This window comes from Acomys minous (assembly GCF_964271855.1).
Source record: "Acomys minous genome assembly, chromosome: 8".
In the NCBI taxonomy this organism is placed as follows: domain Eukaryota; kingdom Metazoa; phylum Chordata; class Mammalia; order Rodentia; family Muridae; genus Acomys; species Acomys minous.
The window spans coordinates 39,901,561-39,927,940 of NC_140489.1; the positions used below are offsets into that span (position 1 = coordinate 39,901,561).

The following is a 26,380-nucleotide window of genomic DNA, read 5'->3' on the forward strand; positions in this document are numbered from 1 at the left end:
CACATCCAAAGGTCTGTGTGATCCTGCTATGATCTGTAACCTTACTATATGGCACTCCACTAAAGTGAAAATGTGGGCAACAAGTATGTTTTATATGATGTGAACAAGTTTAATAAGCACAAGCCTAGGAAAATATATATTAATTATATATGTACAAGGAGTCGTGACTGGAGATAACTATTAATCATTGTTTATAACAGAAAAGGCCCGAGATAATGTAAATGTCCATCACAGAGGCAATGCACAAGCTAGTACTTGTACAGTAAGATAGAATAGCACAATGAACTAAATTCCATTTTTAAATTCATTTATAACAGGTGCCTCTAAGATTCATGGTAGGCTAAAAATGGTAATATTTCTCTAAAATAAAAATGCTATTTTACGTGTACATATGAGGTTTGTAATCCAATCTAGGACTTAATTGTTAGATATTTCCAAGGGATAAGGTTGGATCACTCTATGGAGAAGTGGAGGATGAACCTCATGTGGGAAGAGCAAACCTGAAGAGCCAGAGCTTGTTTTCCTTGGGTAAGTAAGGAGAACGCTCATCTTCATTTTCACTTTGTTCTCTCTTAATTCTTCTCATCTCCCTGCTCCAGGGGAAAGTGTCAAGCCCTCCACCTACCACAAAATATTCAGTTGAGTTTCCCACACATAAAGAACTCACAGGGATCGGCACATTCAGGGTGCAAAGGCTGAGTCTCACCCTGGGAAAGCCACTTTTGTAATCATGGTATCTCCCTTGCCAGGTAAGTATACAATTTCCTCTTTTTATTTCTAAGTGAGTTTTTTTTTAATCCATCAAACAGTTCTAAATTTTGTTAATATTGTTTGCTAATCTTTTTCAAAAGAAGCCTTGCTGAAATCTTAACATTTAATTATACGATTATTGTTATTCTGTTCCTAAAAAACTAAAGGAGTAACCACAGCATATGAGTAATTTAGAATGTAAGAACTGATAAATAAGTTTCCATTGTAAACTCTATAATAACCTTGTGAAATACACAGAACAAGAAGGGTATAAATATTAGCTATCTTAGCTACTGTTCTATTGCTATGAGGAGACCAGGACCAAGGAAACTCATAACACATAACATTTAATTGAGGGTTGCTTACAGTTTTAGAGGATTAGCACATGATCGCCATGGCAGGAAGCATGGTGCCAGGCAGGCAGCAACTGGGTCTGCAGTGGGCTTTAGAAGCCTCAAAGCACACCTCTAGAGACACACCTCTTCAAACACGGCCACACCTCCTCATCCTTCCCACACAGTTCCACCAACTGGGAACATATAAGCCTACAAGGATTCATCATACTACCCAAAGTCACATAAGTAACTTTTGGCTTAAAAATCAGTGATAATGATATGCCCTGGTAGATGATAATGTTCCTCATGTTGTAAAGACAGTCTGTGCTTCCAGTGAAGTCTCTAGTTTCTTTTTTTTTTTTTAATATTTTATTCAGATTACAACTCAACTGGGTCTCTAGTTTCTTAAGCCAGAAAGTTACTCTGATGACTCATAGAATTTTGCATTTCTCTTTGTACACTGAACATATCTATCTGCTAAAAATATTTACAAATATCTGTCTTATACAGTCAACAGCAAGTTTCTGAACAGCAGGGACTAGGTTTTGTTATCTTTACTATTCTATAGTGCCTATAAATAGTTCTTTTTAAAAAAACTGGATAATCATTGGACTTCCTTGTTTATGACAGTAATAAATTTTTATTAAAAACCACAAACATAAATATGGTCATTATTGACACCTATGTAAGTATTTTTGGCAAATGTATTTAAAAATTAAGTTGTACATCAAAATGTTAAAGAAAACCTGTGATAATACTGTTATTTATGAGAAAAAAATCTATTTGCCTTATAGTACTACTATCTGCAATTTCTGTAGAAACTATAAACTATATTAAATTTAAAGTTACTTAAACTTTAATTGGATAACAAAGATCATGTCTTTAGGAAGAGGTGGAAGGCTCAATGCTAATTCTTTCTAATATTCAATGTAGTTACACAGCTACACCTGGATATTTAAAACATGAGTTGATTTCTAAAATATAATTCATATAAAGTTTTAAGGAACAAATATATTAACATACAAAGAGTAGTAGGTCTTTACAAAAATACTAATATTTCTGAAAACTCATCCCAACAGCTCATAGGAAGTTAGAGCACCTAGACTCTATTAGCAGCCTTGTGTAGGTTCAAAATAGACTTGGGATTTTTCAGAAACTTCACTAATGAAATTACTTTCAGGCCAAAGTGGCTTTGATGTTAATTAGGTAACCCTTCTTAAACCACTCCTCTTTTTATCTCTGAACTCATTCTGCCAGAAACTTTCAGGGCAAAATATATTGCTAAGAAGACTCATTCTTAACAATAGACTTTTCATTTTTAAAAGGCATTATAATTTTATAAGTGTTTGATACAGCTTGAAGAGAAATGTTTTAGAATCTGGAAGGTGTGGGGAGGTGTTACATTTGTTCTTTTAGTGCACTTAAAATGCTCTGGTGGGTATGGAGAGACGCTCAGTGGTCAACAGCACTTACTGTTCTTGCAGGGAACCCAGGGTTAATTCCCAGCACTGACATAATGGCTCACAACCATCCCATTCCAGTTCCCAGGTATCCACACACAAAAACCTCCTACACAAAAATTAAAGACAAACAAACCTAGCATGTTCTGGCCAAATCCTTGACCAATAACTCAGCAATATGCACATCTTGCTGCCACATTTTAAGCCACCAAGAGAAAATAAATAGCTAAAAATATCAGGTGTTCCCTGGCTGCCTCCTACTCACCCATAATTTATGTCTAAGTTTAAAATCATTTCTTCCAAAAGGACCTACTTGTGACTTTGTGTTGTAGAGTAGTCCAACCTTACCGATACTACATGGTACATCCCCCAGCCACCCGTCACTTTGCCCCTAGACTGCCCATAACAAGGGAGAGCCTGTCTGTTTTCTTCACATAAGGACTACGCTAGCATGGGTGCCAAGTACAAAACAAGTATTTTCCCTTTAGGATGCCGCCATATAAACCATGAGGACGGTAAAGCCCTTTGAAATGAGGCACAGAGGAAAATGTAACCACAGACTTTATGTTAACAAATACAGAAAATGGCCATCTATGGACACGTGTACTTAAACTGCAAGGCCATCACACTCATTTTTGCTACTTACTATTTTCGCTTACAAAATGTTCCCAATTCAATTTATTAAATTAACGCCTCAGTTTAATTCATTACAGCAATAGGAAAAAGATATATAGGCAAAATAGTTTAAAGTTATAATCCCAGTATTTTATTTTAAAAAGTAAAGTAAGGAAAAATTTAAAGGAAAAAGAAGTCCCAGAGAATGTTTAAATTACTGGAATTCAAATCACATCAGTTTTTCAACAGTATTTATGCCCACTACAAAAGATTTTAGAAGTTAATTATCATGCATAGCCTGAAACAGAGTACTATATTTCAAAAACTAATCAGTAACTGTTGCAAGATATTTCAAAGCATTAAATAAAAAGGCAAGATTCCTATTATAAATAAATAAGGTGGTGTATATGGGAGAATCTGAAGGTCCACAGATGTGTATATCATGCCCAGCTTTTTACGTGGGTTCTAGAATATGAACGTAGGTCCCCATGCTGGAACAGCAAGTGCTCTTACATGCTAAATTATCTTCCCAGCCCAGGATATGGTCTTACAATTATAAAATAATGCAGGATCAACAGAAATCAGCCTCCAAGGTAAGATATAGTTTGAAATGATCAGATGTATGCACTAATTCCTGCACTAGTAATGCATATAAATAGGAATCATTAAATTCCAGCCACAGGCACATCATGTAAAATGTCTCTGAACAGTAACAATTTCATGGAAATGGAGCCAAGGGGCAAGGGGGGTAGGATATTTGGTATAAGTCACAACAAGAGATATTTTAATAACCAAAGTATTAATATCAAGGAGCGTATTAGAATTTATGCTGCCTCCTCTATCTTGAAATGTTTTAGTTTCTCTAATATACATATGTATCTTATATACTATTAACAATTCAACAAACAAAAAATGGACAGCATCTATAAATTTAAAAAATTTTAGAAATATATTTTATAAATTTATTAATAATACATCTCAATTGTTATCCCATCCCTTGTATCCTCCCATTCCTCCCTCCCTCCCATTTTCCCCTTACTCCGCTCCCCTATGTCTGTGACTGAGGGGAACCTCCTCCCCCTGTATGTGCTCATAGGGTATCAAGTCTCTTCTTGGTAGCCTGCTATCCTTCCTCTGAGTGCCATCAGGCCTCCCCATCCAGGAGACGTTGTCAAATATGGGGCACCAGAGTTCATGTGAAAGTCAGACCCTATTCTCCACTCAACTGTGAAGAATGTCCTGTCCATTGGCTAGATCTGGGCAGGGGTTCAAAGTTAACTGCATGTATTGTCCTTGGCTGGTGCCATAGTTTGAGCAGGACCCCCGGGCCCAGATCTGCCCATCATAATGTTCTTCTTACAGGTTTCTAGGACCCTCTGGGTCCTTCTATTTCCCTATTCTCCCATGCTTCTCTCACCTAGAGTCCAAATAGGATGTCCTCCCCTCTGTCCCACTTTCCTGGTAAGTGAAGGCTTTCATGGGATATGCCCCTTGGGCTAGTGTCCAGATATAAGTGAGTATATACCATTTGACTCTTTCTGCTTCTGGGTTAACTCATTCATTATGATCATTTCTAGATCAAACCATTTGTCCACAAATTTCGGGAATTCCTTGTTTTTAATAGCTGAATAGTATTCCATAGTGTATATGTACCACAGTTTCTTTATCCATTCTTCTACTGAGGGACACGTAGGCTGTTTCTTTGTTCTGGCTATTATGAATAAGGCTGTATGAAAATGGTTGAGCAAAGTTTCTTGTTGTATGCTGGAGCATCTTCTGGGTATATTCCAAGGAGTGGAATAGCTGGGTCTTGAGGAAGCCTTACTCCCAGTTTTCTGAGATAGCGCCAGATAGATTTCCAAAGTGGCTGTACTAGTTTGCATTCCCACCAGCAATGAAGGAGTGTTCTCTTTCTCCACATCTTCGCCAGCATGTGGTGTCGCTTGAATTTTTTATCTTAGCCATTCTGATGGGTTTAAGATGGAATCTCAGAGTTGTTTTTATTTCAATTTCTTTGATGACTAAGGAGGTTGAGCATTTCTTTAAGTGTTTCTCAGCCATTCAATATTCCTCTGTTGAGAATTCTCTGTTTAGTTCTGAGCCCCATTTCTCAATTGGGTTATTTGGTTTGGTGGTGTCTAATTTCTTGAGTTCTTTATATATTTTGGATATTAGGCCTTTGTCAAATGTAGGGTTGGTGGAGATCTTTTCCCAGTCTCTAGGCTGTCGCTTTGTTCTGTTGACAGTGTCTCCTGCCTTACAGAAACTTCTCAGCCTCATGAGGTCCCATTTATTAATTGTTGACCTTAAGGCCTGGGCTGCTGGTGTTCTGTTCAGGAAGTTGTCTCCTGTGCCAATGTGTTCCAGGCTCTTCCTCCCTTTTTCTTCTAACTGATTTAGTGTCTCTGGTTTTATGTTGAGGTCTTTGACCTACTTGGACTTGAGTTTTGTGCATGGTGACAAATATGGGTCCAATTGCATTTTTTTACACATACACATCCAGTTAGACCAGCACCATTTGTTGAAGATGCTATCCTTTTTCCATTGAATAGATTTGGCTTCTTTGTCAAAAATCAAGTGACTAAATGTGTGTGGGTTCATTTCTGGGATTTGATTGGATTCCACTGATCAACCAGCCTGTTGCTGTGCCAGTACCATGCTGTTTTAATTACTGTTGCTTTATAGTACAGCTTGAGATCAGGTATGGAGATTCCTCTGGAGGATCTTTTATTATACAAGATTGTTTTAGCTATTCTGGGTTTTCTGTTTTTCCATATGAAGTTGAGAATTGAACTTTCAATGTCTTTTTAAAATTGTGTAGGTATTTTGATAGGGATTGCACTGAATCTGTAAATTGCTTTTGGTAAGGTGGCCAATTTTACTATGTTAATTCTCCCAGTCCACGAGCAAGGAAGATCATTCCATCTTTTCATGTCATCTTCAATCTCTTTCTTCAGAGTTTTGAAATTTTTTTCAAACAAGTCCTTCACTTGCTTGGTCAGAGTAACTCCTAGATATTTTATATTGCTTGTGGCTAACATGAAGGGTGTAGTTTTCCTAATTTCTTCCTCTGCATGATTGCCATTTGTATATAAGAAGGCTACTAGCTTTTTCTGAGTTAACTTTGTATTCAGCTAATTTGCTGAAGGTGTTTATCAGCTGTAGTAGTTCTATGGTGGAATTTTGGGGGTCACTTATATATGCTATCATATCATCTGCAAATAGGGATAATTTGACTTCCTCCTTTCCCATTTGGATCCCCTTGATCTCCTTTTGTTGTCTTATTGCTCTGTCTAGAACTTCCAGTACTATATTGAAGAGATATGGAAAGAGTGGGCAGCCTTGCCTTGTTCCTGATTTTAGAGGAATTTCTTTGAGTATCTCACCATTTAATTTGATTTTGGCTATTGGCTTGCTGTATATAGCTTTTATTATGTTGAGGTATGTGCCTTGTATCCCCAATCTCTCTAAAACTTTAAACATGAATGGGTGTTGGATTTTATCAAATGCTTTCTCTGCATCTAAGGACATGATCATGTGGTTTTTTTTATTTTCAGTTTGTTTATATGGTGGATTACATTGATGGATTTCCGTATATTAAACCATCTCTGCACGCTTGGGATAAAGCCTACCTGGTCATGGTGAATGATATCTTTGATGTGTTCTTGTATTTGTTTTGCAAGTATTTTATTGAGTATTTTTACATCAATGTTCATAGAAGAAATTGGTCTGAAATTCTCTTTCTTTGTTGGGTCTTTGTGAGGGTTAGGTATCAATGTGACTATGGCCTCATAGAATGAATTTGGTAATGTTCCATCCATTTCTATCTTTTGGAGTAGCTTGAAGAGTATCGATATTAGCACATCCTTGAAAGTCTGGTAGAATTCTGCACTGAAACCATCTGGCCCTGGGCTTTTTGTTTGTTTGTTTGTTTGTTTGTTTGTAGACTATCAATGATTGCTTCTGTTTCTATAGAGGAAATGGGACTATTTAGCTTGTTTATCTGTTCTTCACTCAATTTTGGCAAGTGGAATTGATCAAGAAAATCATCCATTTCCCTTAGATTCTCAAATTTTGTGGCATATATGCCTTCAAAGTAGGATCTTATGATTCTTTGTATTTCTTGAGTATCTGTTGTTATGTCTCCCTTTTCATTTCTGATTTTGTTGATTTGGATACTGTTTCTCTGCTAGTTTGGCTAAAGGTTTGTCTATCTTGTTGATTTTCTCAAAGAACCAGCTCTTGTTTGTTGATTCTTTGGACTGTTTTCTTTGTTTCTAATTTATTAATTTCAGCCCTGAGTTTGATTATTTCCAGACGTCTACTCCTCTTGGGTGTTTCTGCTTCTTTTTTTTCTAGGGCTTCCAGCTGTGTCATTAAGTTGCTTATGTGGGATGTTTCAAAAAAAAAAATGGACCGCATTCATACACTTCATAAAAACAAAAACATTCTGATCTTAGATATAAATTCATTCTTTGGATATAAGATTCATGTTTAAGTTGTTTATAATTTTATAAACAATTTAAAATAACCACCATTTTAATGAATGCAAATTGCAAAGTTTAGTTCATTAGCACAAGGGACAATATATGATTTTTAGATAATATTATGCCAGTTACAGCATAGGGAAAAGAAGAAGTGTATCAATATTAATTTTAATTAGTTCCTAGACATCTGAGACTGCTTTGATCTAGTTATAACCTGAGAGTCTTATGTGTTGTTCTAGCTAGGTAAATTGTTTGGTATGAGCTACCTGGGATGACCAGGACTAAAGGTAAGAAGTGCTACGCAGACTCGTGTCAAGTAGGCTCCAGATGAGTGAGGGAAGCCGATTTCTGCATCCTGTTTACCTATGACCCTGAGAAACTGAATGTTTGAAATTCATCTTCACACTAAACGCTCATTTCTATATGCTATGAAACATACAAAGAAGGTCTGAAAACCAAGTAACTATTTGTAACAAACATGCAGGGCCAAACTTTTATTTCTTTTACCCAACTACCACTAAAGACGTTTCCAGATCTTAGGAAAAGCAGGATGCTTCTCTAAGTGCTATAGCTCCATGATCAGAGAACTCTAAACTGAAATGACAAGGTTATTATCTTGAGTGTATTAGCGCCACCTTTCCTTAGACAAATTTAGTATCTTCCACATCTTATACCTGATCTGTAGGCATTTGTTTATAAAATACAGATTGGATTAGTGGAAAACTGAGCCTCAAAACTAAAACTCAACAACGTTATGACTTAAGAGATGCATTTTAATATATGAAGGGAACTGCTAAGGAAAAAATTAAAGATAATGGTTCTCAATCAACCTATGGAAGAAAACTATTACACATTACTATTACTCTGTACAGCCTCTTTTACACAGAAATCAAAGTATTTTAAAGAAATTAGCCAGTTAAATTTCATGACACATCTATGTGAAGAGTTAAGCATTAAACTTCCAAAGGTAAAGGAAAATAAATCACTTATTTAGCCAATAGTATAAATGACCATTATTCTACATCTAGTGCTGTAACGTGTGAGAAAGTGCTGCTCAGTCCAAGATGAGTGACACTGATGGAAACATCTCAGCTTTAAAGTAAGTTTACATCCCAAAAGATGAGTTAATAAACATTGCATTGTCTTATTTATTAAAAACTTATCTTCTTTTACATTTTATTACTATTTTTTTAGGAATGGTCTCACTATGCAGCCCTAGCTGGCTGGACCTTGCTAAGTAGACTACACTTGCCTCAAACTCAAAAATCTACTTGCCTCCACCTCATGAGTGCTGGGACTAAAGGCCTGAGCCACCATGTCCAGCAATACTTAGCTTTTATGACAAATACTTATCTGTCATGTTACAAGGCATTCAGAATGGAAAGAAAGAAAGAAAGAAAGAAAGAAAGAAAGAAAGAAAGGTGGGTGGGTGGAAGGAAGGAAGAACTGCAATTACTTCAGTTCTTACATGAGGTTCTATAGTGTTACTAACAATTCAATGAAGTAAATTATTACTCAACTTAATGGTAAAGAAATTTCTTCTTGGGTTCTGAAACATATCCAAGATTACAAGATGGCAAAGTCAAAACTTTTATTAATAGTAGGTTAATTTTAGATCTGTTTAAAGTCTTAAGTGTAGAAAGAGTATTGAACTACCACTGAGACCTGTCTATAGTCTGGTCCTTTAATACTACTTCACTGATGAGAAAGGAAAGCTTGTGTTTTGTTTTGTTTTGTTTTTTAAAAACACTTGGGAAAGCCTGGACACCCTATCCATCATAAAAATGTTTATTGATTAAAATTAAAATTATACAAGTAAACAAGGCTTCATTGTTCTCAACTGTAAGATGGAGACCAAGTTGTCAGCACAGTCTATCTCAATGGTTCTCAAACTTTGGTCCTAAGATATAGAAATTTTCTCAGAAATGCAAATTCTTGGGCTCACTCCTACAGCCTGCATCAGAATAATCCATTTTAACAAGTCTTCCACACATGCTAATGCTTAAAACTTTTATGTTTGAGCCTCTTGTGAGTCGACTTTCTCTAATAACTATGAAGAGTAAATAAATTCAATAATATCACCTTAAAAGTGAAACTTATATCATCCTTATTAAAATATTAAATTGTACCCCTTGAAAAAAGAGAACAGTGAATTCACTAAATAAACAAAAATGTACATTAAAGTGAAACAAATTATTAAATAATTTTTATTTATTTATTTTAGATACAGATTTTTGCCACGTAGCCTAGACTGGCCTTGAACTCATAATCCTCCCATCACAGACTCCCAAAGAACTGGAATTATAGGTACGTGCCACTACACCTGAGTGAGTATACAATATTTTATATTATTGTATAGTGTAATAAATAGTACTGTTCTACATTTTATTTGCATAATGTATAACATTTATGAGTCAAGAAGAAAAGGAGATTTTAGCCTATAAAACTGTACCTAGAAATCTGCTAATCTGATTTTACCAGATATCTGCCATGGTGCAGAAGCTCCTTACCTGACCAGTGTCCAGTGGAGAGGCCAAATCTGTCTGTACAGGTCTCACTGACGGGTCTAAACACAGTCTCCCATCCACCAGTAGCATAGCGCCAATTCTGAGATTCCAAGATGAGTGTTCGCTGGGTGCCATAAGCAATCATGAAGCAGTAGACCACATGATGGAGTTGACAACCATAGCCACAGCCTTTGTTGATGTTACACACCAGCTTCCTGGCTTTGCTGCAATCCTTGGGATTCTGCCAGTGAAACAAAGAAGATAAAGATATAAGAGGTTAATTTCCCATTCTGGTCACAGGTATTAAAAATTACACAATAAGCCAGAACTGGTTCAGCATATTCTTATTTAAATAAAGAATCGAGCCTTATGGATGGTGTCCAAGAACAAAATCCAATAAAAATTTGATGTGCATATTTAAGAAGATGGCAGAGAAAGGAACTATTTTGGAAATATCACTAAACAATGTGAAATTAGGCAGTTACACTTGAAACAGTCTCTTACTTTTCTATCACTCAGAACATACAAGTGTGAACAAGCCTGAATTCAAAGTTGCAAACCCTGAGATCACGAAAGAAAGAGCGGCTCTGTCATTCAAGCAGCACCTCAGCACTCGTACTTTACACCCTATGACAAAGTCCAAACCAGCTTAAAGGAAAAGTTGCAACTTATTAATTTATTCCCAGAATTCTGAATACTACAAAAAAAAAGCTGTGCTTCCATCAAGAAACTAAAAGTACAGAGGCACAGGTGTGACAGATAGTAAGGGAGAGCACTTGTCGCTAACCCTGATGGCTAGAATTCAATTCCTAGGAGTCACATGGTAGAAGAGAACTGAATCCTGTGCACTGTCATGTAGTAACACACACACACACACACACACACACACACACACACACACACACACACACACACTTTCTAAAGATCTTGAGTAAAGGAAGTTCAAAATTCAACTTAAAAATATCAGTCATTGAACTTCTTTATACCAAACTTGATGACAGCCACCAGCAATTTCCACATGTGAATGCAGAATACTTCAATTGTGGCTATCCTCAAATGTCATGTGTCTTTTTTTTTTTTTTTAATTAAGAGGCTCATTTTTATATCTGGATATTTTTTCACAAAACAGCAAATGTTAAACTATTATGAACGTTTCTTTTTCCACTGTAATATTTTAATTCTGACCTAATGTAGATGAGTAGTTAATAAATATTCCTAGCCATCTTGGTTTCTCATAACAACTTGTCTTTGGTCTGCATTTCCAACCTGTTTTCCCCTGAAAGGGATGAGAAGATGAGCACTTTTAGAAGCAGAACCCCACCCTCTCCAAATATCAAGAAACTGAGGAATACAGCCAACAAGCCTCTGTGAACAGGAGCCCTACTTAGACACGCTATGACAGTGAGGCTGTGAACGCCTCTGAAGGAGAACTGAGGAAGGGAAATGCAGTTCCATCTCCTTCAGAAGCACCTGTACACGCACAGCCTACAGCAGGCTGCTCATCTTTACATCAAAGCTGGACTGACATCACCAAGGACCGTGAGTTGAAGAACTAATGAGTCTGAGAAGCCCTGAAAAAAAAACTGCTAGATTTGGTCAATATTGTTTTCATATTCAAGTATAAGAACTGCAGATTCTTTTACTTGACTATGAACTTATGACAGACTCGTGAGGAAATTATCTTATCCCTGTTGCTATAGACACAAAAGTCTTGAGAGGACCAGAAAAATGTGATGTCATCTGGGAATGAAAGAATTGCGCCACATACACACACACACACACACACACACACACACACACACACACACACACACACACGCGGTGGGGGAAGAAAGCAGGCTTATTAAGCATGGGAGGTGGGCTGGGCAGTAGCAAGGGTACTGTCACAGCCTGGACCCTAGCAGACAAGAATCCCGGGAATGACAATTTCAAAGTGTTTCAAAGCATTGTAACTGACAGGAATTTCTCAAGGAATAGATAAATATTATTTGCCTATTTTTTAAGACTCATAACAAATATAGAACTTGAATATCTCTAAAAAATACCAATAAAATATCCCATATATGTTTTAATAAACAACTCTTTAAAGTATTTTAAGTGTGCGGAGTATTAAAAAGATAAATCTTTTCTTCTTGACTTAAGGAACACACGGGTGAGAGAACATAACTAGGCAAGACAGTCATCCGACCTTTAGTGTGGGCCCTAAAGTTTTACTTAACAGATGACTGCCATCTATAAGTTACAAAAACCGTGCGCTGGGTTTCACTGGGAGAAATGCATTAAATTTTTTCCTGTATGTCACAGGTAACAAAAAGAAGGAAAAACATTTATTATGCTTGATTCTTAGAAGGGTCTACGAGTAAAAGGCACTCAGCGGAGGATTCCAAGGCCAAGAGTGACAAGCGCAACTGAAAGACTGGAGTGATGGCTGTGGGAAGAAACAAAGGAAAGCCACCGCACAACCCTTGGTTTTATAAAATACTAATATTTAAAAGTATAAAACACTAAAGGATGTTGTTCATAAAAGATCCACAAAATGCAGAAGACAGGAAAAAAGTAAAAAATGGTATCTGTGTTTATAACACAAATTAGGTTTACTAGAATAAAGATCTAGAAAAATCAAATAGGTATTTCTCAGGTAATAAAGAGGGATTATTTCTTTTGAAAACAAGTGATAAATCTGATATTGAAAAAGATTTATTGGGATGGAAAGGAACTTCACAGGAGCACTGTAATCGGAACTGTCTTTATCATCCACTGTTATTATAATAACAAGTGTTGTTATTTATAGATTTATAGACATCTACAAAAGGGAAGCAAATTCATAGTTCCATAACCTTCAAATTAATTACCAAGTAGCCTTTATCAATTACCACTGATTCTGGCTTTCTAATATCTGACTGCCAAGGTCTTGAGGGCGTGTCTTACTGAGAACAAGAAGACAGAATGGCCTCGTTAATAACGGAGCTTTACTCCAATCACACTAACGCTTTACTGGGGTGGTTCTGTCTGATGATAAAAGCTGTGCTGCATTTGTGTTTGGTATACTCAGTGTCTCGTCTACATAACTCTCTACCAGTTACATAAGACTGCATGCATGTGGCTGCCTTATATGCCTTATATTGTGATTCTAATTAATCATTCCCTTTTATAGAAAAGAATTTCCTTCACCAGCTACAACTCATACAGGAGATTATGGTGTATCAGCAGAGGTAAGGAAATATATTTTATGTGGAAGGAAAAGATGAAGGAGTACATATTGAAATTATCCCCATGAGTCCCAAAGGAGAAAGTCTCCTTCACTTTGGCATCCTTCCGTCCTCAGTCTCACAAATTGACCAATCAAAAATTAGGTATTTTACACAAATACTAAGATTTTAATATATTCAATGAACCTTGGATGAGGTATCTGACAGAGTGAGAAAACATGCATACAATTTAGTAATAGACAATTTGAATATCCTAATAGTGTGGTACACTAAGAAAGAATTAAGGAATAGAAGATAAAAACAAAAAACAAATAACAAACAGACAAACAAAAAACAAAACAAAAAAAACCCTCTGTCGTTGGACTGAAAGGATTTCTAATATATCTGCAACTATTAATAGGTTTAATGCTTTAAGGATATAGCCTATTATACTTATGAAATGTAAAGGTAAATGGAAATGAATTTTTTCTTTTAAGAACAAGTTACAAATCAGACTGACAAGCATTTATCCTGATAGAAAAAAAAAACTTTACAGAAAAAAACACTTAAAATTACTCAATGCTGGAGAGTTACTGCAAAAACAAAGTTAAAATATAAACTATAAATCATAGCATCTCCACATAAACACACATACATTATTTTACTCTGCTGGCGTGTGTGTGTGTGTGTGTGTGTGTGTGTGTGTGTGTGTGTGTGTGTGTGTGTGTGTATGTGTGCGTGCGTGCGTATGTGTACGTAAGGTATTGAAGAATGAATCTAGGATCTTCTGAATGCTAGGAAAGCATTCTATAACTTGTATTCTCCGCTTTATTTTTCATCTCTTTAGTAGTTTGTGGTTTTGTTTTTCTTTTTGTTTTTAATTTTGGGTTTTTGTTTGTTTGGGTTTTGTTGTTGTATTGTTGTTTTGAAGGCAGAATCTACTACATAGCCCTGGTTGGTTTGGAATTTACTCTGTAGACCTGTACAGCCTCAAACCTGCAGCAATCCTCCTGTCACTGCCTCACTAAATGGCTTAGGATGACCTTCCAAACTGTCCTGCTGCTTCAGTATCCCACTAGCTGGGATTCTGGGCCTCCAGGCCACACCACCAAGGCTGGCTGTACGGGGTTTCCGTAAAAGCTCATCAATAGACATGTAAGGTTCAGTTCTTCACAATAAAGAAAAATGTCCAAATTTTAGAATGACAGGATTAACTTAAATAAAAATTCAAACAATTACCCTAATGAAAGAGCTTTGGAAGAAGAGGCTTCAGAGATTTTTTTTTTCCAGCAAAGGCTTTGCCTTGAACTCAGATGCATGATTTTGCTTTAGTTCACTAATTTTAAAATGATGAAAAAAATGATCACAATTCTTGACCTCTCCCTTTCAATCCATCTTTCACTACAGAGATACCATGAGGTTAAATGAGATAACATATACTCAAAATTACTTTAAGTATGCTCTTACTTATGCATATACTCTGAGAGACACTATTTGACTCTGTAGAAGTGCAATTTGGAGATGCTGGGAGAGAGCCCAGAGTCCTGTGCATGCCAAGCATGTTCTTTATTACTGAGCTACATTTTCACCTAAATCACTGATTTTTGCTATGTAAGATTTTTCCCCATACACAAATAAATAAAAGCCTCTCTGAAATACAGATTCTACTCACAGTGCAATTTCTCACTTTTACAATTGACCACAAATATTATGAAGAATGGCTAAGTAGCAACAAATAAAAACATGTAGTCAATATGAGCAGGGCATAACAGCCCCATTTATGAGTTAAAAACATAACATTCAGTGACTATTAGCTCAACTGAATCTGTTTGAAAGACAAGAGATGTTCACACTCACAAAACTAAATCCATACGTGGCAAGGCAAAATTACGAACTCTGATTTCTCAGTCTACCTTCGCCAAGATATCTCCAAATCAAAAGGCTGCAGGAGTTGTAAGTTCAGAGCAGCTAGCTGGCTTCTTTTATAGGCTACTAATTATGAATCAGAATCACAGGGGAACCTTCCTCCTCCCTCATAGGCTTAAGCCACAGATAGCTCCTCTTTCTCATGAGGCAAGCTTGGTGAAAGAAACCAGGTAAGTTAAAATTTATTCTGTTCTTTGTATTCTCTAATCACAAGACTATAAACAGTTTTTTAATTTATATGATTAAAAAGATTTGCAATATGTAGCTTTGTGTAGGTAATGAAGAAAAAGATCATTAATACTGTGGTAAAAGCATTTCATTGTATTGGAAACAATCTAATTTCGTTTCTCTAAAATTATCTTCAAAACCAATGCAGAAAAGGTAATGAAGCAACTAAGAGAAGTAAAATGAAGACTATGGGCATAGCTGATAGCCGTGAAAGTGAAAGCTAAAAACATTCTCAGTTTTAAAAGCCAAGACTGGAAATTACTGGCTGTAGACATGGTACAGAAGACTATTTCCCTAGCAGAGGTAAGATGGGCCACCTTGCAGCAAAGAGCGATTTGTTGTAAGTAGTAAGTGCACTGCAATAGCTCAGGCCCAAGTAGGCTACCAAGTGCTTCAAGAAATCAATTTTCCTGTGGGTATTTTGCAAAATTTAACTGTGGAAACTTAGTGGAGAAAAGCCATCAAGATGCATAGTTTACAGACTGGCACACTGCTGACAGTTACTGCTCACTACAAGAGTTTACTGTGTAAGTAAAGCAGCAATTAGCTTGTTTATTTTACATATATTTTTAAAGACTTTGGCTTTCTGCCTACACACCTCTATCAAATATTTTAAACCAAGTTCTAAAAAAATGCAATTCTATAACTCTAATACAAAGTAACAAACAAATTAGAAACATTTCTTTCACTGTGGGTCTGGGAGAGAGTTTTCCCATCTCTGGCTATTCTAGGTGCCTCTACAAAAGCACTGCTTTTGACTCAGGAGGCCTGTACACCAGGACGGTCTTGGTAGTATCTTCTACTCTCTCCCTCCGGGCATGTATGCACACAAACTCACATGCACATGCTTGCATGCTTGGGTGTACACATGTTTGTGTGTGTTGGTACATATAGAAGCCGGAAGAAAAAGGGGTCTCTCGTTGGCCTGGAGCTCATCGATTTAGGCTGGACCAACCAGTGAGCCCCATGAAACCCCAGATATTTCTGTGTGCACCATCACGCCGAGGCTTTTAAAGATGAACTCTAGAGATCAAACTCATGACTTCATACATGCACAGCAGACACTCTAGTGAGTGAGCTATCTTCCTATACACCCATGTTTTGCTTTAACTAAATCAGGGTAAGTTGTTCTTGCTCACGCTTCTGCCCCGTGACGGGCATGCCTCTGACGCTTCTGCCCCGTGACGGGCATGCCTCTGACGCTTCCGCCCCGTGACGGGCATGCCTCTGACGCTTCTGCCCCGTGACGGGCATGCCTCTGGGCAGTACTGACATCATGCCACCTAGTGACACACTGTTTTAAAAATCAAATCTGACTACCTCCCCTTCAGTATTGAGGTTTCACACCATTTCTTCATGCATCTCAATACAGACTGACAATCTATTGCTACTTGAGAAGAAATCTCTCTGGAATCACCCAAGTATTGTTTTTTTAAAGGGGAAGAAGCACTTAAGAGCACTTTCTTATCTCAAACTACCTTCACATAATTAACAGTGCTCTAATTCATTTTACTTTCTTTACTCTCTAAAATCTTTAACACTGTATGTTTAAACAGTTAAACAAACAAAAATTAGCATAAGTAACTGTGTATCTTCTATAGCGTTTCCCCCAAGGAGAACCTATTATACAACTACCACACACTTTCAAAACCAGAAAACAAAAGACATAACAATACTATTAACTAAATTCCAGGCTTTGTATATATTTTAACTTTGTTAAAACTACATTTAGCCAGGCATAGTGGTGCATGCCTGTAATCCCAGCACTAAGGAAGGCAAAGACACACTCTGTGAGTTTGAGGCCAGCACAGTCTACAAAACAAGCCTAGGGCAGCCAAGGAGAAACTGTTTCGAAGAACCAAATAAATAATAATAATACTTTTAATTAAAAAAAACATATTTAGTTATTTATTATTTACAAAAGGAGGGAGGGCATGTGCCACATGCACATGTGGAGGTCAGAGGGTAACTTATATGGTCAGTTCTCTCCACTATGTGGGCCCCAGGTTTTGAACTCAGGTCATCAGGCTTAATGGAAGCCTCTTTTACCTACTGAGCCATCTCATTAGTCTCCTATTTTAACAGTTTTTACATGTACTCAGGTATTCTAACATGTACTGACTTGTATAACCGTTACCATAATCAGGATACTAACTATTCCATTAAAAAAACAAACAAAACAATAACCAAAAAAAACCCCTTATGCTATCCCTTTTAAGATTTATGAGTGTTTACCTGTGTGTATGTATGTGTGTGTGTGCAATGTGTGTATTCTTGATGTTTGCAGAGTGTGGAATACTCTGAACTAAAGTTACAGATGGCTGTGAGCTGCCATGTGGGTGCTGGGCACTGAACCTGGGCACTTTGTAAGAGCAGTGAGTACTCACACTTGATGGGCCATCTCTCCAGATGCTGTTAACCCTTCAGAGTCACATTCCCAAACATTAATCGCTGGACAGCACTGACCTATTCTCTATACTCTCACCACTCTGTACACATTACAAAATTAACAACAGTATTTAGTGTTTATGGATGGCTTTTCATCAGTTAGTGCAACACACTTGAGATCCATTCAACTGAATTGACTCATTTCATTTTGCTAATGAGTAGGAGCCCATTGTGTTGCTCCCCACTGTATCACCGCTTAGTTGCCTATTGGATGAATGACATTTTGGCTGTTTTGTTTGATGCTATTAAAAATTAAGTTACTATGAGCATATAGACTTCTGTATGGACATGGGTATTAGTTTTTCCATGAAAAACAAAACAAAACCAAGAACGTGGTTGCTAGGTCATATGACAGGGGTATATATAACTAGCTTAGGAAACCGAAAAACTGTTTCCTATGTTTCTACATTCCCATAAGAGCTTGTTACTTCATATACCCTGTGTTTTGTTTTTGTTTTCCCCTTTATCCATCCTGACAGGTGTTATCTCTTCATGTTCAACAGCCACTGGACATTTCTTCCTGTGCTTACTTCTCATGTGTATATCTCACATGAGGTTGTTCACTGAAAACTTATGCATATTTCCCAATGAGACTCTTTCTTGATATTGCTATGAGAGGTTGCAATACACGCTGCATATGAGACCTTTGTATGATATATGACTTGCAAAGATTTTCTTCTCTGTGATTTCTCATTCTCTTTAACAGGGTAGTAAATTACAGATCAAAAAATTTTAATATTGATATTGAATAGAAATGGTGAGAAAATAGTATTTCTTCAAACATTTTCTTTAATCTTTCATTCTAATTCCTCTTCTGGGCTTTCAAGGATAAAATTATAAAGATGTTTTTTTTCCAGTTCCAAGAGTCAGCCAACTTTCCTTCAGTCTTCATTTGCTGCGGGTCAGGTGGCTGGATTTCTACTGCTTTAGCCTCCAGCACCACTTTTTGTGCCACTTCCACAATACTGAGCCCACTGAAAGTCACTGTGTTTTCACTATTAAAATTTCCATTTAGCTCTTTCCTCTATCATCTATTTCTTTATTGAGGCGTTCTATTTTTTTTTTAAGAGTTTGTGGTATTACAGGTTTTGTAAAACCTTTGTCAGACAATTCCAACACCTGTGCTGTCTGCTGATTATCATTTAAACCGCGATTTTCCTAGTTCTTGGTATGATGAGACTCCACTTTCTATTTGCATTTTCTTCTTTAGTGGGCAGTTGCATTGTTTGGATTCACAATGAATGATTTTGCCATTTCTTTAACAGCCTTAGCTCAAATGTCAACTTAACGATTAAAATCTTTTCAGTATTGCAGTGAGATCAATCTGTTTGAAATGATCACAGGGCATGTGGGAGATGATTTTAAGATTTGTCACTAAACCATTTTTATAACGTATTCAGTTTTAGAATTGCAGCATCACTTTTAACTTCTGGGAAACTTTTACAAAAAGATGTTGAACAAATATGCCAAAAACTGAAGAATTTTTATTGCAGGTCAGCTTACATTCAAGTGAGTTAAAAGAGTAAGATATTTGCGAGGTGTTCTGCTATGCTCTCTGAGATGAGGTGTGTAGGAAGCAATGGCTGCAATATTACCAGCTATTCCATTTCTAGGATCACAATATTAAAAGCCTCATAGGCAATTCTTCAACTTAAAAATAAATTACAAAAAGCTGTTTTATTATTAATAACTAAGATGATGTGAGCATATAAGAAATAAACTTAAAATGACAACATGTAGTGAGCTGTAGAGAGCACAGTGTCACAAATTCAGAAAGGTCCCATTAAACACGTCAAGAAATATTTACCTTCTTGCCAAAAATGTATAAACTGTGAAACTACTTTGGCAAGCATTTTGAATGGAGGAACTAAATTTACAGTTTACTGTAAACCATGCCTAAAGTAAACATACTACTCAAAATTAGGAATTATAAAGAGACTACTGCTAAATGTCACCAAAATTTAAAATAAAAAAATAAACAGTAACTATGTAGAAAATTTGATTAAAAATCTGCAAAAAAAAACCGACCTAATAAACGGTTTTGATAAAATTGCAAGATATAAGATAAATCTGAAAAATTCAACTGTATTTTCACATACTTGTAATACTAAGATATGTACATTGTAGAATATTAAAAATGCAAAGAATTTATGACAATATTTTGAAAAGAAGAACAAGGCTGGGTAAATCATACTACCCAATTTTAATACATATTGCAAAGCTATAGTAAGTGATACCAAGACAGTATGGTATTGCCAGGACAAGCATCACTCACCATACTACATGGTTTTCAACAAAAGCATTAAAATAATGGGAAAAGTGAGTCTTTGAAAAAAAAATAGCTCAAGTAGGCAAGAAAATGAACCTGAATTATTGGTTCATATCAAAATTCCAAATGAATCACAGACCTAAATGTAACAGCTCAATCATCAAACTGGAAGTGGAGAAGCAATGGTTCCATTTCATAGCGCATGCAACAAAGTCCTGAATTCAATTCCTAATGCCAGGAAAAGAAATTTTAAAAATAGGCAACTAAATCTCCTAGAAGAAAACAGGGGGAAAATCTAGTCACCTTACTTTTAGAAAAAGATTCATAAATATAAAAGTGCAAAATATAAATATAATAGGATTTTATTAACCTTAAAAATCTTTGCTTTTTGTAAGACATTGATAAGAAAATAAAGGCTAGAGAGATGGCTCAGTGCTTAAGGGCTAGAGAGATGGCTCTTAAGAGCACAGCACTGGCTGCTCTTCCAGAGGACCCACGTACAATTCCCAGCACCTACCTGGCAACTAACAATGCCTGTAACTGCCTGTAACTGCCTTGCCAGGGGATCTGACACTGTCTTCTGGAATGTGGGCACCAGGCATGTGCATGGGGTGCATATACATATAATGCAGACTAATACCCATACACACAAAAACATTTTTAAATTCTTTAAAATTAAAGAAAATCATTAAGCTATAAACTGGAAAAGATCTCCAGATTAACAATAAAAGACTCATATCTAGAATAAACAGCCTCAATAACTCAATCATAAGAAAATTAATATTCCAACCAAAAGTTGATCAAAAGATGTGAACAGGTACTTCACTAAAAAAGGTATAAAGGGACTGGGAAGACAGCTCAGTTGGCCGGCCTCGCTAGCATGTGGACTTGAGTTAGATCACCAGAACGCATGCGAAAAAAAGCTTGGCACGGTCATGAGTCTCAAACAAAACAAAATGGTGACAAGCACCTGAGGAGTGATACTTGATGTTGTCCCCTGCCCGGCCCAAGTAGATGTGCACTGCTACACACCTGCTCCCGCACAAATGGGGGGGGGGGGGAGGGAGGATAGGATACAAAGACGGTAAATAAGCAAATAGAGAGGTACCATTCAACTACACTCAAAAGAAAATACAAACTAAACCCATGGCTTACTATTACAACAATCCTAAGTGGCTAAAGTAAGACCAACGGTCCTAAGTGTCCATGAGGAGGTGGGAGAACCAAGAGTATAAGCAGGGACTCCACGACAGATCAGTGGGGTAACGGCGCTGGCACTAACCCTGACAACCTGACTTCAGTCTACGGGACACACATGGTGGAAGGAGAGAACCAGTCCTAGCGAGTTGTCTTCCACCCTCACATTCATTCATGGGCACGCACATGCACACGAATAGATAAATATATAAATAAAAGGGGGGAAAGAATGTAAATGGTATACCCATTTCTGAAATCAGATTCAGATGGTGTCCTAGAGCTGAAAGAAGTGCACACATGGCCCCCATCCCTAAGCCAGAAACAACCTCCAATTGATAACTACGTTCAAATGGAATTTTAGGTTTTTTTAAAATTTTATTAATTTATTCAATTACAACTCAATTGTTATCCCATCACTTGTATCCTCCCATTCCTTCTTCCCTCCCTCCCACTTTCACCCTATTCCCCTCCACTAGGTCTGTGACCAAGGGGGACCTCCTCCCCCTCTATATGGTCATAGGCTATCAAGTCTCATCTTGGTAGCCTGCTTATTCTTTCTTTGAGTGACATCAGGCCTTCCCCCACCAAGGGGAGGTGGTCAGATATGGGCATAAGAGTTCATGTCAAAGTCAGTCCCCGCTCTCCACATTACTGTGGAGAATGTCCTGACCATTGGGTAGATCAGAGTAGGGGTTTGATGTTTACTACATGTATTGTTCTTGGTTAGTACAGTAGTTTGAGCAGACCCCCCTGGGCCCCTACCCACCCATCACAATGATCTTTTTGTAGGTTTTTAGGACCCTCTGGGTCCTTCTATTTCCCCATCTCCTATATTTGTCTTACCTAGAGTCCCAGTGGGATGTCCTCACATCTATCCCAATCTCCTGGTAAGTGAAGACTTTCATGGGACATGCCTTTTGGGCTAGTGCCCATTTATAAGTGAGTATATACCATGTGAGTCTTTCTGCTTCTGGGTTAACTCAGTCAGTATGATCATTTCTAGTTCAAACCATTTGTCTACAAATTTCAGGATTTCCTGTTTTTAACAGCTGGGTAGTATTCCATAGTGTAAATGTACCACAGTTTCTTTATCCATTCTTCAACTGAGGGACATTTAGGCTGTTTCCAGGTTCTGGCTATTATGAATAAGGCTGCTATGAACATGGTTGAGCACATGTCCTTGTTGTGTGGTGGAGCATTTTCTGGGTATATTCCAAGGAGTGGAATAGCTAGATCTTGAGGAAGCCCTATTCCCAGTTTTCTGAGAAAGTGCCAGACAGATTTCCAAAGTGGTTGGTTGTACAAGTTTGCATTCCCACCAGCACTGGGGAAACAAATCACCCTAAAGAGTAGGCTGCATGTCTTGTAGTAAATGGCCAACAGTAAACAAACTCAAAGGCATCATTGGAGATTCCTTGTTTCATTTTATTCATTTTCAGTTTCTCTCTCCTCTCTCTCTCTCTCTCTCTCTCTCTCTCTCTCTCTCTCTCTCTCTCTCTCTTTTGTACAAATATTATGACTTCAGGTTTTGTGGTTTTTTGGGATTCCCCAGTGTGCTGATGAGTGGGTCTCTACATATATACTTGTTTCTTATGCCTTCTGTTTATTTTGTTCTATTCTAATGTGTTTTTTTAATCTTATTTTATTATAACCCCTTAGATGCCTGTTTTCCAATAAGAGACAGAAAGGGGATGGGTCCAGTTTGGAGAAGAGCTGTGGAGGAACTCGGAGGAGCAGAAGGAGGAGAAACCATAATCAGTATATATTATATGAAAATAAATCTATTTTCAATTTTAAAAATAAGAAAAACACAATACATACAATATTTTAAGTGCTGGGGTAACTATATTAGAATACTCAGACCCAGTAGCAAAGACTAGAATTCTGAGAATTGTGCTGTGTAGATATCTAAATTTTCCTGTATCACATCATTTCCACTGAGAACCTGAAGAGATATAGTAAATTAGATTTTCAATAAGTATGATGAAGCTAAAATTATGACTATCTGATATTTTCTCTATTAATTGGGGAAATATTAAATTCCTGAGTACCTGAATTATTACTGAAAGCAAAAGTATTATGAATGTGCCCACTTCTGCCACTGTCACTTTGGAATTCATGGTAAATGGGAGAATGAATGAAAACCTGACAAAAATTTCTCTACTAAAAAAAAAAAACCCATACATTCTACACTTCGGTATTTTGAAAAAGCATGAAAGCACAAGCCCATGTAAACATCTGTATGTGGATGTTTTAAAAGAGTATTTATAATAGCCTCAAACTGGAAATAACTGAATGTCTCTCAAAAGGCAAATAAATAAGTAAACAAACAGTGGTGCATCCATAAATGTAGTATGAATCACAGTTTCAAATAATGAAATATTGATACATGCAATGTGATCCAAAGAGTAGATTTTAAAGAAGAGAAAGAAAATAAAGCCAGTGGCAGGTACTTGTTACAGTGTGCTTATAATTTAAATCATATTTTAAATACAGTGGCTGAAAGCTTAATGAGTATATAGAAGTTCCAAAACCATTGTTACTTCCATTTTATTCATAAAGGAGATGATGACTTGTGCCACCAGGTGTTCACAGTTCACTGAATGACTATCTAGCTGATAAGAGATAATTACCTCTTCCCTGTAGGAGGTAAAGCGCTTCTCATTCTGCAGGCTTGTCTAACGCATGGCCAGGGGAGTATGAGACTAAGAGAACATGCCAACACCAAGTGGGTTTTTAATATCCCTAAACATTTTGTCGCCCCCATTTCCCTGCATGGAAACAGGCGCCTTAAATATACAGCATGTCACCAACTGTCCCTTTGCGTCTAACCTTCAAGAAAAACGCAGCTCTTGTACATGGAAACCACGCTATCATAGAATGAGAAAAGCACTGCTTAGAGGACCCTTTATGGTTATTTCAACTTGAAGCATTTCTTATTCGGCGCTGACTGTCTCTTCTACACTATGCTTTCCTCAAAACAATTTTCTCTCAACTTATTGCCAGTTAAAGACGCTTCCATTCCCAGCATTTCAGCTCTTTCAATTATTTAGAAAGGTCAACTGATTGTATTTTTCCAATCTCTGCAAGTTTGTCTCCACTTCCAATCACACGTTCAACGCCTCTCAATTCTTCCTGCTTGTACTACAATCTCACTGTCCTAAACGCTCTTGCTGCTTCTAATCTCTTCAAATACCAACATAGTTTAACCAAAGTACAACTTTTAGATTCTGTCTTCAGTGTACTTTTTATGAGCAAAACGCTTTAAAAATTAGGCTGCCACTAGCTTACCATGCTCAGGGCCTTGGGTTTAATCCTGAACACAGTGGGTAGGGGGTGGGGTGGGGAGGATGAACAAAGAAAACCAGGATGTTGTGAAACCAAAACCAGAACATGTCTATAAAATAATGACAATAAAATAAAATTCAAAACGTTTTCCTTACAAATAGCTGTCTATATATGCATATCAGACCTAAAAAGAAGACACAAAAAAGACAACACAAAAGCCCTTAACAGGTTTATCAATGTTTCTTATTTCTTGACAAATAAATCAGAATAAATCTTTCACATTAATCATTTAATGTTCATACATCATAAAGTTTGCCCTCTATAATATAGCTCTCAAATCTCTTTGCAGGCTCCCATCCCTCTTGTTAAACAACCTAAAACTCCAGGCAAACTGAAGAGTTCAGCTCACATTTGGGACCCTGTATTACTTTTACCCTGCTGTGAGCCACTGCTCACAACACAGTCTTCAGCAAGCATGCTGAAGCATGCCTTGGTGTAGAAATCAGTGTTGACCCCCTTCACAGTAGGTTCAGATAATATATCCTCCATAAACTATCTCTGGTGTCTCCTTTGTCGAAATGTCAATAGGCATCTCCCACAAAATATAGCATGCTAATAATTGTATAGCTTTTGTGTTTGTGAAGAAGTAGTTCCTTTATACTTTGAGCTGCTGCTGTCCTGAAGCATAAAATATTGTCTTTCTGAATAAATATGCAAATGAATGAGTAATTTTTTAAAAAAGCAATATAAAGACTTTTGAAAAGCAAAATTTATTTATTTATTATTTTATTATGATTTTTTCCTACTTTTAACCTAACCTTACCTGGAGATATGTTATTCTCCGCTGGACCAGCTCTGTCAGATCTTTGGCTTCTTTTTCACGCCACTCACCTGCTCCATCTGTTTGACTGAGGTAGTATAGATCTGTCATGATAGACCTGTGAAAGCAAGTGACATTAGAGATCCACTTATTTTTACTCTTTCACTGGATTACACAAAACCATAAAGGAGTCAAATTGTTCAGAAAGTCTCATGCTCAAAGAGATGAGCATCATTTTCCATTAAGACTATGAAATTCAAAAATCAACTCTCTATCATCCATGATTCATTATTATAGAAAATCTGTTCTGCTGAAAAGATACATAACGTTTTTCCACAGGCCAACCAGCTACACTGTTTTCCAAAAAAACCCAAGTATTAAGAATGCAATTCAGTAGGCAAGGTATTGGTATTTGAATAATACCACTGTGTCCTCACTCTTACCATTTATAACCCTTCTTAATATTCCACTGAGTATTTGGGAAAAGATTAAAGGAAAAACTTGACATAAATCTTTTAAAATGCCCTAAACAATCAAGCTTTAACAAGTTTTTGCTTTACAGGAACAGGTTCTAAGATTTTAGGTTCTGTGATCCTCAGTTGCTTTTTAACTTTTGAAAGTATGTAATGTTTCATAAACTGTCATGTCTCCCTTCCGCAGAAGCCATGCTGATCTTTGTATAATTCCAGTTTTAGTATCCTACTGCCAAAGGGAACACTCTCTGTTACCTTTGCAGCAGAAAAGTTGCCATAAGCAATAAGTAATAGAATAGGTGTGGCTCTGTTCCCATAAAACTTTATTAACAAAACTAGGAAAAGAACTAGGTTTTGCCCTTGGGCCATAATTTGCTATTCTCTCATCA

At 36.9% G+C, this 26,380-nt stretch overlaps 1 protein-coding gene across 7 annotated transcripts in view; it reads right to left on the reverse strand.

The window, feature by feature from the left end:
• The window catches only part of FUT8 (fucosyltransferase 8), a 203,874-nt gene that overhangs the window by 40,919 nt on the left and 136,575 nt on the right, over positions 1 to 26,380 (reverse strand). For all 7 annotated transcript variants that reach the window (XM_084792306.1, XM_084792308.1, XM_084792304.1 and 4 more), the window contains 2 exons: positions 25,522 to 25,636; positions 10,158 to 10,395 (listed from right to left, as the gene is read on the reverse strand). In XM_084792306.1, the coding sequence (XP_084648432.1) occupies positions 10,158 to 10,395; positions 25,522 to 25,636 (353 nt within the window). The remainder of the gene's footprint in view (positions 1 to 10,157; positions 10,396 to 25,521; positions 25,637 to 26,380) is intronic.